The 14,450-nt window shown below is 35.4% G+C and overlaps 1 protein-coding gene across 1 annotated transcript in view; it reads right to left on the bottom strand.

Annotated features, from left to right (window-relative positions):
* The window catches only part of LOC142232130 (uncharacterized), an 825,742-nt gene that overhangs the window by 101,191 nt on the left and 710,101 nt on the right, over positions 1 to 14,450 (bottom strand). Inside the window, exon 13 of the mRNA XM_075302843.1 lies at positions 8,652 to 8,805. Within this exon, the coding sequence (XP_075158958.1) occupies positions 8,652 to 8,805 (154 nt within the window). The remainder of the gene's footprint in view (positions 1 to 8,651; positions 8,806 to 14,450) is intronic.

Genomic DNA, 14,450 nt, shown 5'->3' with positions numbered 1-14,450 from the left:
TAACTAAAATGCAATTTAATAATTGAAATTTGTATTTTTTAACGTAGAACCCATCATAGTGGTATCATTGACGGAATAAATGGAAACTTTTCAATGGGCTGTTTGCTGTTTAAAAGTAAGTACTATGTTCAGTTTCCGCAACGAAACTCCGAAATACTTAAGGTTGGTACTATATTCGGTTTTCGAGTTGAAAACCACTTTATTTCGTCATCACTTTTACACAAATAATCAAAATTATAAATGAAAACAAACATATTCCTTTTAAGTCTTGCCGAAATCTAGAGGAACAAGAAACTGGACATCAATTGAATTAACCCTCTAATCCCGCCTTTAATAAGGAAGCTTTTAGTAAAACACTCCTTAAGACAACAAAAATGGGTAAAATAAAAAGAAAATTTTGTTGAAACTCTTCAAGAGGCTTTGCAGCATATACTGAATTTTACCGTATAAATTTTTCTTGTTAAGTTTTCTTGCTTTTGTGTCGTTAACATTGAAAATTTAATCAGCTGGAAAAAAATTGGGGCATTAGAGGGTTAATTTATATTGAACTGTTTTAATAAAGTAACCGCGAAAATTTCAACGCGAAAAGCGAACATAGTGCTGATCTTAATAGGTATAGTAGTAAATCAATTTATCATTCTCTTCTTATATATTCTTATTGTTATTCGTAGATGCAATTCTTTGTAATAGAGGAAAATATCCAGAGAAATGCTTTCAAGGCTTTTGGAGTTCTCTGATGAAGCCCACTTTCAATCAGCGAACTGCAATACAATCTCAAAGGAAAGAAAAGCGAATGATATTAAGACAACACCCAAGCCTAATATTAGAACTTATATTTTATATTTTATATTTTACATTTTATTTATTATTTAATATAGTTACAAAGACTGAGTAAGCTTATAATTACTTCAGAATAAAATGAATAAAAAATAATAAAAAATAATTTTATTAACCAGATAGCTCACCATAAACTAATCAGTTAGAAGCTAATTTATAGTGTCCTTGTATATTATAAGCCAAAAGCTAACTCATTTTGAGCTAATTTTTGGTTAGCTGAAACTTATGCAGAGGTGAGTGAGAACTGACTCGTTCCAATGACAACACGTGTTAAAACTGAATAGGATTTTACATGGGAAATGAGTGAGTTTTTGAGTCACATGTAACTCAGTTTTGATTAACCATTTGTTAGCTTAAAGTCAGCTCAATTTCCTACAGGGAAGTTTGTCATTCCGTTTGTAACACATCGAAATATCGATTTCCGACTATATAAAGTATATATATTCTTGATCAGGGAGAAATTGTAAGACGATTAGCAATGTCCGTCTGTCTGTCTGACTGTCTGTCTGTTGTAATCACGCTACAGTCTTCAATACTAAAGCAATCGTGCTGAAATTTCGCACAAACTCGTCTTTTGTCTGCAGGCAGGTCAAGTTCGAAGATGGGCTATATCGGTCCAAGTTTGGATATAGCCACCATATAAACCGACCTCCCGATTTGGTGTCTTGGGCTTATAAAAACCTTAGTTTCTATCCAATTTGCCTGAAATTGGAAATCTAGAGGTATTTTTGGACCACAAAGAGGTGTGCCAATAATGGTGAGTATCGGTCCATATCTTGGTATAGCCCCCATATAGACCAATCTCCCGATTATATTTCTAGGGCTTCTAGAATCGATAGTTACCATCCAATTCGCCTAAAATTGTAAATCTAGAAGGTATTTTAGCACCATAAAGAGGTGTGTCAAAAATGGTGAGTATCGGTTGATGTTTAGATATAGCCCCCATATAGACCGATTTCCCGATTTTACTTCTTGGGCTTCTAGAATCCGTAGTTATTATCCAATTTGGTTGACATTTGAAATCTAGAGGTATTTTAGGACCATAAAGAGGTGTGCTGAAAATGGTGAGAATCGGTCGAGGTTTTGGTATATTCCCCATATAGACCGATCTCCCGATATGGGGTCTTGGGCTTATAGAATTCGTAGCTTTTATCCAATTTGCCTGAAATTGGAAATCTAGAGGTATTTTAGAACAATAAAGAGGTGTGCCGAAAATGGTGGGTATCGGTCCATATTTTGGTATAGCTCCATATAGACCGATCTCCAGTTTTTACTTCTTGGGCGTCTAAAATCTGTAGTTTTTATCCAATTTGCCTGAAATTAGAAGTCAAGAGGTATTTTAAAACCCTAAAGAAGTGTGCTGAAAATGATGAGTATCGAACTATGTTTTTATATAGCCCCCATATAGACCGATCTCCAGATTTTATTCTTGGGCTTATAGAAACCGTAGTTTTTATCCAACTTGCCACAAATTGGAAATCTAGAGGTATTTTAAGACCATAAAAAGGTATGCCGAAAATGGTGAGTATAGGTCCATGTTTTGATATAGCCATCAGATAGACCGATCTCCCGATATTACTTTTTGGGCTTCTAGAAACCGTAATTGTTGTCCACTTTGCCTGAAATCGAAAATCTGGAGGTTTTTAGGAATATAAATAGGTGTGCAAGAAATGATTTTATTTTTTAGGCTTCTAGAATCCGCAGTTTTTATCTAATTTGCCTGAAATGAGAAATCTATAGGTATTTTAGGACCTTAAATATGAGAGCCGAAAATGGCGAGTAGTGGTCCGTGTTTTGGTTTATCACCCAAATAGACCGATCTCCCGATTTTACTTCTTGGGCTTTTAGAAACCATAGTTTTTTTTCAAATTTGCATGAAATTTTAAATCTAGAAGTATTTTAGGAACATAAAGAGGTGTGCCGAAAATGGTGAATATCGGTCCATGTGCACTGATAATGAAAATTGCTTGAAACTGAATTACAGTTTCCAGATTTTACTTCTGGTAATCGTTTAAATAATGGGGGTAAAAATCTACAGATGTTAGATTTTAAATCAAGGCGTTATTTCATTGTTTTCTTGCACACTTGCACCCGATGTTTATAATTCCTCTAAAACTCAAACATATATGGTTCTTATAAATCCAGAATCTGATCTAGTCTTCATAGGTAAAATCTTTGAATTTATCTTCGGGAAGTATACTGGTTGAACTGATCTGCTTGTCATCAAATCCCCCTGAATTTTTCACAGGAAACTATAATATTTGATTCATGATGGTGGGTATCTAAGATTCGGCCCGGCCGAACTTACTGCTTTATACACAGTCTCACACAAGTTTACATACTCCTGAGTTTTTTACCTCTTAACTAAATATGTTTCTTGTTGTTGTTTATTACCCACACCAAAAAAAATCTTCTAGAAAATTAACAAATACTTTGTTTTTCGGAATAATTTACTAAAACTAAAGGATATATATGCATATTTTTTAAAATTTGATTATTTAAAGAAAATATAATTTCTTTAACCGTATGTAAACTTGTGTGAGACTGTGTATACTTGTTTTCAGTGTGGTTTTGGAAGAAATCGGTTCAGATTTGGATATAGCTTCCTTATATATCTTTCGCCCGATATACACTTACATAGCCCGCACCAGTCAGAATTTTATACTGATTTGGTTCAAATTTTGCACAAAGGGTAGAATTAATAGTATCGTCAAGTGTGCTAAATTTGATTGAAATCATTATATCACAGATACCAAAGTTTTCCTCCGATTTATGTGAAATTTTGCACAGGGAGTTGAGTTAATATTGTAGCTATTCCATATTTATATATTACCAGCTCGAAGCTCATATGCTTTCCAATAAGTGGTGTTAGATTCGATTTAAAATAAATGTTGTATTTTGATGAATGAATGATAGGATGATTATTTTACAGTAGATAGGAAGGTAGTCAATAATAATAACCAACCAACAAGATAATGTTTACAACAAAGTGACTGCTTTTGGCATAAACCCCATCCTTTACTTGGCCCCAATCAAAAAAGTACCTTGGGACTTCATCACAAGATCCCGTTGAACAGCAGCGATCACCTCTTCGATAGTAGGAATGCCAAAGTCGAAGTCGACTCTTTGTAATGCTCAAATTTGATGTCTGAAATTTGTGAAAATTGATTGAAATCGATTTTTGATATTGGCAAAAATCCATTAATCGAATTTTTACGAAAAGTCGACATTGATTTAAAAAAGTATATATTTCTATAATAACGTAAGCAATATGTATAGACGATGTCATTTATTTTAAAATCAATATGTACATTTCACAATTATTACTAAAACCTGTACTATTGACCCGACTGGAAGCCACCGTGATGCAATGGTTAGCATGCCCGCCTTGCATACACAAGGTCGTGGGTTCGATTCCTGCTTCGACCGAACACCAAAACGTTTTTCAGCGGTAGATTATCCCACCCCAGTAATGCTGGTGACATTTCTGAGTGTTTCAAAGCTTCTCTAAGTGGTTTCACTGCAATGTGGAACGCCGTTCGGACTCGGCTATAAAAAAAGAGGTCCCTTGTCACTCAGTGATACGAGAGAAGTTCATCACTGTGGTATCACAATGGACTGAATAGACTAAGTGAGCCTAAAATATCGGGCTGCCACTATACCTAACCTAATCATTGACCCGACTTCAAACTTCATTTTTCTCAAAAAGTCAAATAGTCGATATTCCATATTTTAGAAAAGTCGAAAGGTGGACTCTGTTTGAATCTGTTTACAATCCTTATTGGAGAGATAACATGGTCGGGACAGTTTTTATCGTAAAAGCGCAATAATCACATACCTGTCACACTTTGAGGCTCAATAATAACTCTTATATTTTCCCACTGAGGTGGCTTCAGTCTTGTAAACTGATTTTCCACAATTTTGTATTGAATTTATTGTTAAATGGTGTATTCTTCTATTGTTAAATAACAAAAGCTGTACAAGTTACAGCACCTAAATACCAGGTGATTCAAACTAACACCTATTGTTGGAAAATCCTTAACAAGAATTCTATACGATGAGCTATGACCAGTTAGTTGTTTGATGAACTTCTAGATACCCAGTCCCTGCTGCGGTCCGCTATAGTAATCTCATCTCGTTCGAGGACTAAAAAGGTTTAAAGAAATTTGAAATCATTTCACAGAAAAAATATCACCAAATTATTACCAATTAAAAGTAAAATGTTAATTGAAGCTGAAAACTTTTTTAATTAAAAAATTAATTGATACAATTAAATTTTTAATCAAACTCGAAGCTTAAAAAATACAAAAAATTAATTGATAGATTAACGTTTTAATCAAACTCGGAAAAATAAATCAGTTAAAAAAATTAATTGATACAATCGTTTTTTAATCAAAGTCAATTGAAATGTGATTGAAGATAGTAACGTCTTTAATAAAAACAAAACTTAATAGATACAATCATTGCTTTATTCAAACCAAGAACACACAGTTAGTTAAGAAAATGAATGAACATTTTCACGGTTTATATTAAACAATTAATTATTCAAATAGACAATTCAATTAAAACAAGTATATATGGCCGTAAGTTCGGCCAGGCCGAATCTTATGTACCCTCCACCATGGATTGCGTAGAAACTTCTACGAAAGACTGTCATCCACAATCGAATTACTTGGGTTGTGGTATCTTAAATCGTTTTCTAAATTATGAGTTAGTCCATACGTTGTATATATTAGACAAAAATGGTATATGTAGGTGAGTCTACAAATAATTACGAATCGATATGGACTTTTGCACGGTACGTAGGGAGCCAGAATTGAAATATGGAGGTCGCTTATTTGGGGCTATATACAATTATGAACTTGGACCAATTTTTGTATGATCGGGGATCGATTTATCTGAGGGCTATATATAACTATAGACCGATATGGACCTAGTCAGGCATGGTTGTTAACGGCCATAGACTAGCACAATGTACCAAATTTCAACTGACTCGGATGAAATTTGCCTTTCCAAGAGGCTCCAAAACCAAATCTGGGGATCGGTTCATATGGGGGCTATATATGATTATGGACTACTATGGACCACTTTTGGCATGGTTGTTAAATATCATAAACTACCACCACGTACCAAATTTCAACCAGATCGGATGAATTTTGCTTCTACAAAAGGCATCGGAGGTCAAATCTGGGGATCGGTTTATATGGGCGCTATATATAATTATGGACTGATATGAACCAATTAATGCATGGTTGTTGGATACCATATACTAACATCACGTACCAAATTTCAACCGAATCGGATGAATTTTGCTCTTCCAAGGGGCTCCGGAGTTCAAATCTGGGGATCGGTTTATATGGGGGCTATATATAATTATGGACCGATTTCGACCAATTTTTGCATGGGTGTTTGAGGCCATATAATTTTGGTCTTCCAAGAGGCTCCGAGGGCAAATCTGGTGTTTGGTTTATATGGGGGCTATATATAATTATGGACCGATGTGGACCAATTTTGGCATGGTCATTAGAGACCATATACTAACACCATGTACCAAATTTCAGCCGGATCGGATGAAATTTGCTTCTCTTAGAGGCTCCAAAAACCAAATCGGGGGATAGGTTTATATGGGGGCTATATATAATTATTGACCGATGTGGACCAATTTTTGCATAGTTGTTAGAGACCATATACTAACACCATGTACCAAATTTCAACCGGATCGGATAAAATTTTTTTCTTTTAGAGGCTCCACAAGCCAAATCTGGGGATCGGTTTATATGGGGGCTATATATACTTATGGACCGATGTGGACCAATTTTTGCATGGTTGTTAAAGACCATATACTAACACCATGTACCAAACTTCAGCCGGATTGGATGAAATTTGCTTCTCTTAGAGGCTTCGAAAACCAAATCGGGGGATCGGTTTATATGGGGGTATATATAATTATTGACCGATGCGGACCAATTTTTGCATGGTTGTTAGAGACCATATACTAATACCATGTACCAAATTTCATCCGGATCGGATGAAATTTGCTCCTCTTAGAGGATTCGCAAGCCAAATTTGGGGGTCCGTTTATATGGGGGCTATACGTAAAAGTCGACTGATATGGCCCATTTGCAAGAATATCCGACCGACTTTAATAAGAACTGCTTGTGACAAGTTTCAAGTCGATAGCTTGTTTCGTTCGGAAGTAGCGTGATTTCAACAGACGGACGGGGTCTTGGAGCAATATATTGATGTGTTACAAACGGAATGACAAAGTTAATATACCCCCATCCTATGATGGAGGGTATAAAAAATTTACTCAATTGAACATCCTCTGCAGTTAAAATAAAGAACATCTTTTGGAGGACACTTTTGGAAGTGATTTTAAAATTGTGCCTTTAAAGGGTGATACGGTCAAAATTTGGTCAATATAAACTTGACGTATTTCTTTCAATTTTGCATTTAAAAAACCTGAACTCCCCTGATTTTGAAGGTGTGTGTGTAGAATGGTGCTCCTATTTTGATTTTGGAATTCACTCTTCAGTTGTCAAAATGCCGTCCAAGCAAGAAGAGCAGCGTATGAAAATTTTGCTCGCGCATCGCGAAAATCCGAGCTACTCGCACGCAAAGCTGGCAAAATCGCTAAAAGTTGCCAAATCAACGTTACAAATGTAATTAAAGTGTTTGGGGAACGTTTGTTGACAGCCAGGAAGTCTGGATCGGGGGGTAATCGAAAACCGGAAGCCGCTGAGACGACAAAGAGAGTTGCCGGAAGTTTCAAGCGAAACCCTAACCTCTCTCTCCGAGATGCCACAAATAAGCTGGGTGTATCAAGAAGGTAGTGACTCCAATTCGCGATGATAAACAAAATACGACGGCCAAAGCGCGATCCCGGAGGCTGTACACGACGGTGCTGACGAAGTTTGACTGCGTGGTAATGGACCAGGAAAACTACGTCAAAGCCGACTACAAGCAGCTTCCGGGACAGGAGTTTTATAAGGCAAAAGGAAGGGGAAAGGTAGCAGATATTTTCAAGCACATAAAACTGTTCGCAAAGAAATATCTGGTTTGGCAAGCCATCTGTACCTGTGGCTTGAAAAGCAGCATTTTCATAGCTTCCGGGACTGTCAACCAAGAAATTTACGTGAAAGAGTGTTTGAATAAACGTCTGCTGCCTTTCCTAAAGAAACACGGTTGTTCCGTACTGTTTTGGCCGAATTTGGCATCTTGCCATTGCGGTAAAAAGTCATGGAGTGGTACGCCGCCAACAACGTGCAGGTGGTTCCCAAGGACAAGAACCCTCCCAACACGCCAGAGCTCCGCCCAATTGAGAAATACTGGGCTATTGTCAAGCGGAACCTAAAGAAGACCAAACAAACTGCTAAGGACGAGCAGCGGTTCAAGGCAAACTGGCTTCTGCGGCGAAGAGGGTGGACAAGGTGGCTGTACCAAATCTGATGGCAGGTGTCAAGCGTGAGGCCCGGCAATTCGGATTTTGAAAAGCGAAAGCCTAACTGAATACTTTTCCTGAATTTTATACTAATTGAACTTGAAAAAGAAATTTAATTTGATTTTTTAAATAAACGATTTCACCGATTTACACGCGTTTTCCCTTGACCAAATTTTGACCGTATCACCCTTTAGAAGAACTTCCAATTTTTTTTTTGCTGAATAGTTAAACTTTTTGCGTTAACAAAATATATTATTTTGTGAGCTTTTTAATATTGAATGCTATGCTATGTCAATGGTATGCCACTCTATTAGTATTGAAATAAATTTCTTTGTGCCTGTGTTAAATGGCGAAATAATACATTTTTACTCACCTGTGTTCATCCGCAGATGACACCGAAGTTAAACTAGCACCCATGCCGCGACATACCTGTTGGGCGGTATTCCAATCAACTTCCGGATATGAAACAAACAAATAGCAAGACCCATTGTACGGTTTCAAGCGTTCATTTGAACATTCAGATGCAGCTGTAAAGATATGAATAAATAAAAAATTCATACTGGATTCGAAAGAGAAAACATCTATATATTTTTTTCGATTTTTGTCGATTTTCACAATAAATTATATTTATTCTTTCTTTCAATAACAGAATAACATAAACTATTGGAAAAATAAATATTATTTTTTTTTTCAGTTTCAGAAAGAGGACAGCAAATAGTTGTGTGCTATAGGTCAAAAAGGAAAAGCATGAAACATTTAAACAAAGGTCGAAAAAATGGCAAACATACTCTATAATGAATCATTCCATTCATATACTGGGGCCGTGCATAAATATTTTAGTGCAATTTTATTAAATTAACATTCATATACAATGGATATCAACGCAAGGGTTTTAATTGAATTTAAGGTTGTAAAAAAAAAAACAAAATAAATATTAAAGTGACAACAACGAACATTTATGCATGCTTAATTTCTTTGAAAAAATTCTACAAATATTTTTTTTTTTAATTTAATATAAAAATATTTTACTACTTGTTAACATCTGAGAAGAAACAACTTCAAATATTTTCCACATGTATAGAAATATCATCAAACATATTTTACATATTTTTTACAAACATTTATTAATTACTTAAATTGATCCATATTCCATTTGAAAATTAAATGATTTAAAATTTTAATCAAAACTAAAAGCAATCGCATGATTTAAATTGAACAATTTTTTTCTTAACTGGAGCAATTAATTTTATATTATAATTTCTATGAAGCATCCCAGCAAACAAAAAAAAAAGCTTCAAAAAAGTAGTTTGGATCCCCAATTTGTGATCCGGAAGTAGTGCAAACTTGGATCATCTCCAATGAATTTTACATGGGCTTGTCATAGGATAGAAGTACTCCATTTTTGGATCCTTTGCATTGCTTTAGAAGTTGTGCCCTGGAAGTTCATTTGAATGAAGAAGTTTAAAAAACAAACAAAAAAATTCCAATTTCACTTTTTATTTTTATCGGTATTTGTTGTTACACTTTTATTTTCTTATTATCTATACTCAAAAAAAAAATGAACCCTACATTTCTAACTAAAGCCGTTTTAATTCTATATTAGTACATGGAATTATTACGTACGTTAGTTAAATTAACTAAACAGAGGAAAAAATTATACACAGATGAAGCATAAAGGTTAACAAAATTCGTGTCTCCCACAAAATAGTTCAGAATTTCTTAAAATTTGTAAATTTTACTAATAATGATTTTGGACTTCGTATGGCACTAAAAATTTTTTACAATTTTGAACTACAATTTTTTCCTTCACACTACGAAATTTTCTTTAATAGGCGAAAAATAATAATTGTTTGTGAAATCGGCGTGACATCTGCACTTCTACTACAGTTTAGTTAAATGAACCTAAACTGACACCACGGCATGGCATTCTAACTACTTCATATAGATGTTCTTTATTATTTTGAATAGAAAAATAAAGAAAAATGGTTCAAATCTCACCAGCGGCAATTTTGTTTATTAAATATTTTTCCAAAAATTATTTTTTTTATGTTATAGATCGTTTTTATTTTGTTATTTTCAGCATATATTTTTGTGTATATACATGGGGATCGGAGATGATTTTTATACCCTCCATCATAGGATGGGGGTATATTAACTTTGTCATTCCGTTTGTAACACATCGAAATATTGCTCTAAGACCCCATAAAGTATATATATTCTGGGTCGTGGTGAAATTCTGAGTCGATCTAAGCATGTCCGTCCGTCCGTCCGTCCGTCCGTCCGTCCGTCCGTCCGTCCGTCCGTCCGTCTGTTGAAATCACGCTAACTTCCGAACGAAACAAGCTATCATCTTGAAACTTGGCACAAGTAGTTGTTATCGATGTAGGTCGGATGGTATTGAAAATGGGCCATATCGGTCCACTTTTACGTATAGCCCCCATATAAAGGGACCCTCAGATTTGGCTTGTAGAGCCTCTAACAGAAGCATATTTCATCCGATCCGGCTGAAATTTGGTATATGGTGTTGGTATATGGTCTCTAACAACCATGCAAAAATTGGTCCATATCGGTCCACTTTTACGTATAGCCCCCATATAAACGGACCCCCAAATTTGGCTTGCGATTGCTCTAAGAGAAGCAAATTTCATCTGATCCGGCTGAAATTTGGTACATGGTGTTGGTATATGGTATCAAACAATCGTGCAAAAATTGGTCCATATCGGTCCATAATTATATATAGCCCCCATATAAACCGATCCCCAGATTTGGCTTGTGGAGCCTAAAAGAGAAGCAAATTTCATCCGATTCGGCTGAAATTTGGTACATGGTATTGGTATATGGTCTCTAACAACCATGCAAAAATTAGTTCACATCGGTCCATAATTATATATAGCCCCCATATAAACCGATCCCCAGATTTGGCTTGCGGAGCCTAAAAGAGAAGCAAATTTCATCCGATCCGGCTGAAATTTGGTACATGATGTTGGTATATGGTCTCTAACACCCATGCAAAAATTGGTTCCCATCGGTCCATAATTATATATAGCCCCCATATAAACCGATCCCCAGATTTGTCTTGTGGAGCCTAAAAGAGAAGCAAATTTCATCCGATCCGGCTGAAATTCGGTACATGCTGTTAGTATACGGTCTCTACCAACCATGCAAAAATTGGTCCACATCGGTCCATAATTATATATAGCCCCCATATAAACCGATCTCCAGATTTGGGTTGCGGAGCCTCAAAGAGAAGCAAATTTCATCCGATCCGCCTGAAATTTGGTACATGATATTGGTATATGGTCTCTAACAACCATGCAAAAATTGGTCCACATCGGTTCATAATTATATATAGCCCCCATATAAAACGTTCTCCAGATTTGACCTCCGGAGCCTCTTGGAAGAGCAAAATTCATCCGATCCGGTTCAAATTAGGAAGGGGGGGGGGGGGATTTAGTATATGGTCGCTAACAACCATACCAAAATTGGTCCAATCACACAAAAATTGGTCCATATCGGTTCATAATCATGGTTGCCACTAGAGCCAAAAATAATCTACCAAAATTTTATTTCTATAGAAAATTTTATTTCTATAGAAAACTTTGTCAAAATTTTATTTCTAGAGAAAATTTTGTTAAAATTTTATTCGGTTCATAATAAAATTTTCATCATTTTCAAAATTTTATTTCTATAGAAAATGTTGTCAAAATTTTATTTCTATAGAAAATTTTGTTCAAATTTTATTCGGTTCATAATCATGGTTGCCACTCGAGCCACAAATAATCTACCAAGATTTTATTTCTATAGAAAATGTTGTCAAAAGTTTATTTCTATAGAAAATTTTGTTAAAATTTTATTTCTGTAGAAACTTTTGTCAAAATTTTCTTTCTATAGAATATTTTGTCAAAATTTTTATTTCTATAGAAAATTTTGTGAAAATTTTATTTCTATAGAAAATTTTGTTAAAATTTTATTTCTGTAGAACATTTTGTCAAAATTTTATGTCTACTTTGTCAAACTGAATTATATACGTATTGGATCGATCTTTTTTGATTTAATATATACCACGTATGGACTTACATACAATTTAGAAGATGGTGTTAGGAGGTTTTAAGATACCTTGCCATCGGCAAGCGTTACCGCAACTTAAGTAATTCGATTGTGGATGGCAGTGTTTAGAAGAAGTTTCTACGCAATCCATGATGGAGGGTACATAAGCTTCGGCCTGGCCGAACTTACGGCCGTATATACTTGTTTATTTTTATACCCTCCACCATAGGATGGGGGTATATTAACTTTGTCATTCCGTTTGTAACACATCGAAATATTGCTCTAAGACCCCACAAAGTATATATATTCTGGGTCGTGGTGAACTTCTGAGTCGATCTAAGCATGTCCGTCCGTCCGTCCGTCTGTCCGTCCGTCCGTCTGTCCGTCTGTCCGGCTGTCCGTCCGTCTGTGGAAATCACGCTAACTTCCGAACGAAACAAGCTATCGACTTGAAACTTGGCACAAGTAGTTGTTATTGATGTAGGTCGGATGGTATTGAAAATGGGCCATATCGGACCACGTTTACGTATAGCCCGCATATAAACCGATCCCCAAATTTGGCTTGGGGAGCCTCCCGGAGCAGCAAAATTCATCCGATCCGGTTGAAATTTGGAACGTGGTCTTAGTATACGGTCTCTAACAACCATGCAAAAATTGGTCCATATCGGTCCATAATTATATATAGCCCCCATATAAACCGATACCCAGATTTGACCTCCGGAGCCTCTTGGAGGGGCAAAATTCATCCGATCCGATTGATATTTGGTACCCGATGTTAGTATATGGTCTCTAACAACCATGCAAAAATTGGTCCATATCGGTCCATAATTATATATAGCCCCCATATAAACCGATCCCCAGATTTGACCTCCGGAGACTTTTGGAGGGGCAAAATTCATCCGATCCGGTTGAAATTTGGTACCTGATGTTAGTATACGGCCTCTAACAACCATGCAAAAATTGGTCCATATCGGTCCATAATTATATGTAGCTCCCATATAAACCGATCCCCAGATTTGACCACCGGAGCCTCTTGGAGGAGCAAAATTCATCCGATCCGGTTGAAATTTAGTACGTGGTCTTAGTATACGGTTTTTAACAACCATGCAAAAATTGGTCCATATCGGTCCATAATTATATATAGCCCCCATATAAACCGATCCCCAGATTTGACCTCCGGAGCCTCTTGGAGGGGCAAAATTCATCCGATCCGGTTGAAATTTGGTACCTGATGTTAGTTTACGGCCTCTCATAACCATGCAAAAATTGGTCCATATCGGTCCATAATTATATATAGCCCCCATATAAACCGATCCCCAGATTTGAACTCCGGAGCCTCTTGGAAGAGCAAAATTCATCCTATCCAGTTGAAATTTGGTACATGGTGTTAGTATATGGTCTCTAACAACCATGCAAAAATTGGTCCATATCGGTCCATAATTATATATAGTTCCCATATAAACCGTCCCCAGATTTGACGTCCGGAACCTCTTGGAGGAGCAAAAGTCATCCGATACGGTTGAAATTTGGTACATTTTGTCAATATATGGCCTCTAACAGCCATGTAAAAATTGGTCCATATCGGTCTTTAGTTATATATAGCCGATGACTTATTACACAAAAATTGGTCCATATCGCCAAAAATAATCTACCATAACTTTATTTCCATAGAAAATTTTGTCAAATTTTATTACTATAGAAAGTTTTGTCAAAATTTCATTTCTATAGAAAGTTTTGTCAAAAGTTTATTTCTATACAAATGTTTGTCAAAATTTTATTTCCATAGAAAATTTTGTCAAAATTTTATTTCTATAGAAAATTTTGTAATCTACCTAAACTTTATTTCCAAAGAAAATTTTGTCAAATTTTATTACTATAGAAAGTTTTGTTAAAATTTCATTTCTATAGAAAGTTTTGTCAGAAGTTTATTTCTATAGAAATGTTTGTCAAAATTTTATTTCTATAGAAAATTTTGTAAAAAATTTATTTCTGTAGAAAATTTTGTCAACATTTTATTTCTATACAAAATTTTGTCAAAATTGTATTGCTATAGAAAATTTTGCCAACATTTTACTTCCATAGAAAATTTTGTCAAAATTTTATTTCTATAGAAAATTTTGTCAAG

The sequence above is a fragment of the Haematobia irritans genome, chromosome 3 (assembly GCF_050003625.1).
Source record: "Haematobia irritans isolate KBUSLIRL chromosome 3, ASM5000362v1, whole genome shotgun sequence".
Classification (NCBI taxonomy): Eukaryota; Metazoa; Arthropoda; class Insecta; order Diptera; family Muscidae; genus Haematobia; species Haematobia irritans.
This window is presented reverse-complemented; position numbering and strand designations above follow the sequence as displayed.